Consider the following 3739-nt stretch of genomic DNA (forward strand, 5'->3'; position numbering starts at 1 on the left):
CTCAGATGGGAGATAGGCTCTCTCTGCTCCTTCCACTCCCTCGTTCTTCTTCTGCTAAGAGCAAGAATGTGAGCGGGGGAGGTCCACCAGCCACTTTGACCATCATGCGATCTTGAACACGGGAGCCATACACTAGGATTTTAAGGTAGAACGATAGAAGGATCCTGGGTTTCTGGCGGGGAAGCCACCCTTCTGACTCTGCACTGAGCACACACAAATTCATTTTACATTTAAACCACTGATACTCCAGTTTTATGTTTTATGCCCCCAACTGTCATCCTATCTGATGCACCAAATGTATAAGTAGTCCCTGGCATACGCGATGATAACAAGCCATATTAGTGCCATGTAAGTGGAAGCAATCTTCCAGAAAGAGTCTGTAGCATAGAGAGATTTCTGGGAACCTCACTGCAAAGGCGGAGGAAGATGAGACAAGCTAATGAGGCTTGAAAGGAAGAGTCAGAAAATTGAAAGAATGTGTCATGTCTAGAGATGTGCCCTTCAGACCCCCCGCGTCAAGGAAGGACTCACGGCAAGAATACGTCTGGTTGACCTCCTCCAGCCGTTGGCCCCTTCTCAGCTTTCAAGGCCATTAATGAGTGAGGCAGTGGTAGCCAAGACCACTTCGTAGGGCATCTCTGCCAATGACTGAGCAACGCATGGCCCCAAATCCCTACCAACACAGAGCTCCCTGAACAGGCAGTCTTTGCTGCAGACATCTGCACCGCTCTGGTAGAGACCATCGATCTACGTCACAGTCAGATGGTTCCCTCTGGGCAGGAAGACTTTTGCCCTCCTACCTCTGCATTTCTGCATCCCAGAGAACCCAACAGCTGCAAAGGATAGCAAGAGGCTACACGCGTTCACATGTAATATTTGATTTGGTTGAATGAGCATTCAATCATCCAATCTCCGAGTAAAGACGCAGGAGGTTAGTGATTTCCTCAACTAACTAAAACTACGAAATACAAGCATTCTTACTCAAAGCCATTCCCTTTCCAGTTAAGGTGCTCAGTCCTCCCTGGGTTTTTTGTTTTGTTTTTTTCTTTTCTTTTTTTTTAAATCTCTTAACCCAGGGCGCCTGGGTGGCTCAGTCGGATAGCAGCCAACTTCGGCTCCGGTCGTGATCTCACAGTTTGTGAGTTCAAGCCCTGCGCCGGGCTCTGCGCTGACAGCTCGGAGCCTGGAGCCTGCTTGGGATTCTGTGTCTCCCTCTCTCTCTGCCCCTCCCCCACTTGCGCTCTGTCTCTTTGTCTCTCAAAAACAAATAAACATGAAAAAAGAATTAAATATCTCTTAACCCAGAATATAACTATAGCCCATCAACAATCCCTCCAAAATATCACCCACTTCTATTGTCTTACCTTCCTCTTAAATTTTATCTTGCAATCAAATATTATTTAGGAAAAACAAACAGGGATGAATAAACCATAGGTAAAGGAATTCATTTAAATCCTCTTATGTATGCCATTATGAATTATTTTCCAAATTCAGCTATATTATGGCATAAACCATAGCCATTGAACACATAACTCTGTATGGCAAATGCTTCATATAATAAGGTGAACTCATAAATCAAGTATTAAATCTGTTCCAAGATGATAATGGCCAAAAGTATTGCCAATAGAATCAACTGACAAGATCCTGGTTTCTGAGAATCGAACCATTCATTTCACAAACATAAGGGTTCATTTTCTCGTTCTTCCTTTTACATCACTCATCATTTAACCCAGATTAATCTTCCAAAAAAAGCACATAGATCTGCCAATATGTTGGCATTTCCTTCTTATGAGGAAACAACAGAGCAGATCAAAATCTGCTTTCTCCGGTTCTGGAGAGCCACGATTATCGGCATACTATTGCAATTCTCTAAGCTTCTCTCTCAGGGGTTAGCAAACTACCACCCATGGACTAAATCTGGCCCACCGCCTTTTTTTGTAAATAAAGTTTTATTGGAATGCTCCAATAAATGCTCCATGCCCCTTAACCTAGCTATTACCTGTGGCTGCTTTCCTACTATAATGGCAGAGTTGAATCATTGCATCAGAGACCATCTGGCCTACAAAGCTTAAAATATTTACTATCCGGCCCTCAACAGGAAAAAAAGTCACCAACCCCTGCCCTAGTTTAAAAAGCATGGTATCTTTTTGCCTCGTTACATCCAAGAAAGCAAAATGGGTCACCGGCGACTCTACTGGAGTTATCAGAGAGAATGTGGCCGGGGTTCTCACTCTTGTCACATCTGCTCAAACCAGCACAGTCTGATCAGGAAATGTGGCCTCAATATGTGCCACCAGTGTTTCTGTCAGTCCATGAAGGATATAGGTTTCGTTAAGTCGGTTTAAGCGAACTTCCTTGAATGGGTCATCCAAGATATACACCTTAACTGCAGATACCCAAGATACCCACCTTAATGCTCACTCTTTCTTCATAAAATAAAAATATTTCCATGATGAAAAAGAAGCATAATCTGGGGCATGTGAGTGGCTCAGTTGGTTAAGCATCCTCCTCTTGACATTGGCTCAGGTCGTGAGACTGATCCCCTGTGTCAGGCTTGCGCTCAGTGTGGAGCCTACTTTGGATTCTCTCTCTCTCTCTCTCTCTCTCTCTCTCTCTCTCTCTGTGTGTCCCTCCCCCACTCACTTGTGCGCGCACTCTCTCTCAAAATAAGTAAACATTTTTTTTAAAAAAAGCATGGTCTGTTCTTATATTTCAGGTATTCATTCATTCATTATTATTCATTCATAGTATGTTAACTGACATCTCATTGCGTTAACATCACTACGGGTCAATATGAACTCAAACGATGACTTAACATTCATGATAAATGCTCTCCTTTCCTTTACATCGATAGGCAACGGTTATTTTTAATTAACCTAATTTTTTAAAATGTATCTCCTACCCAGAAGATAAAATGTTGAACTCAGCATTTGATACTTATCCATGTTTTAGCCTAGCTTTAAACTTTAAGCTTAAGAGCAAAAAACCGATTGGTTTTCAAAAGAGGCTGGAAATAAAACATGCTTTAAGAGAAATAAAAAAGGTGATTATGCCCAAACTCCCTTGTTTTCCTTTCTTTTTGGAAAGATCGCCTCTCTCAGTGAAAGAAGACAGGAGCATTTTAAAATGCCTTTCGACAGCACAGGCTTTCCTGTTTTAATGGAACAACATCTCCCTTAGGAATCCATCAATGAATCAGAGCAAGAGAACAAGGAGAAAAAGGAGGAGGGGGAGGGCTGCACTGAAAAAGAACAAAAAACTTGGTCTGTGGCTCCAAATAGTGAGTGTTGCACAGACCACAAGGTTGCTCAACTCGGATGCCCAGAAGGCCAGGCCAGGATTCCTGCTTCCCAGCTTCCCTAGGTCCAGCTTTCAGCTGGGAACTCTTCAGGTCTGCCCCGAGGCATAAATGAACGTAGGTATTCTGGGATGAATGTGCCCCTTCTCCTGAGCCTTTTTATTTTCTCCTCCTGTTTCTTTCCCCAGGTGGGTACAGCTGTTCAGGGTTTTGTGAACTATGGGTTCAACCATATCTTTAAGATGATGAACTCAGGACTTCTCAGGATTTTCTCAGTAATTTTCATACCCCAAGTACTTTTTCATTTTCTACTTATTTAAAAAGTAACATAAAGATCTCTGCAGGGACCTGGGTGGCTCAGTCGGTTAAGCGTCCGACTTCAGCTCAAGTCACGATCTCATGGTTCGTGGGCTCAGCGTTGGGCTCTGAGCTAATAGTACA

At 43.1% G+C, this 3739-nt stretch overlaps 1 protein-coding gene across 1 annotated transcript; it reads left to right on the forward strand.

Annotated features, from left to right (window-relative positions):
- The first annotated feature begins 2174 nt into the window (after nt 1–2174).
- Nucleotides 2175–2345, forward strand: LOC124512831 (40S ribosomal protein S29-like). The gene has a single exon (XM_047080437.1). It carries the CDS (start codon nt 2175–2177, stop codon nt 2343–2345), a length of 171 nt encoding a protein of 56 aa, XP_046936393.1.
- Nucleotides 2346–3739: the final 1394 nt, after the last annotated feature.

The sequence above is a fragment of the Lynx rufus genome, unplaced genomic scaffold (genome assembly GCF_022079265.1).
Source record: "Lynx rufus isolate CCGP_SWC_20201006 ecotype Redwood Valley unplaced genomic scaffold, mLynRuf1.p SCAF_18, whole genome shotgun sequence".
NCBI classification, from domain to species: Eukaryota; Metazoa; Chordata; class Mammalia; order Carnivora; family Felidae; genus Lynx; species Lynx rufus.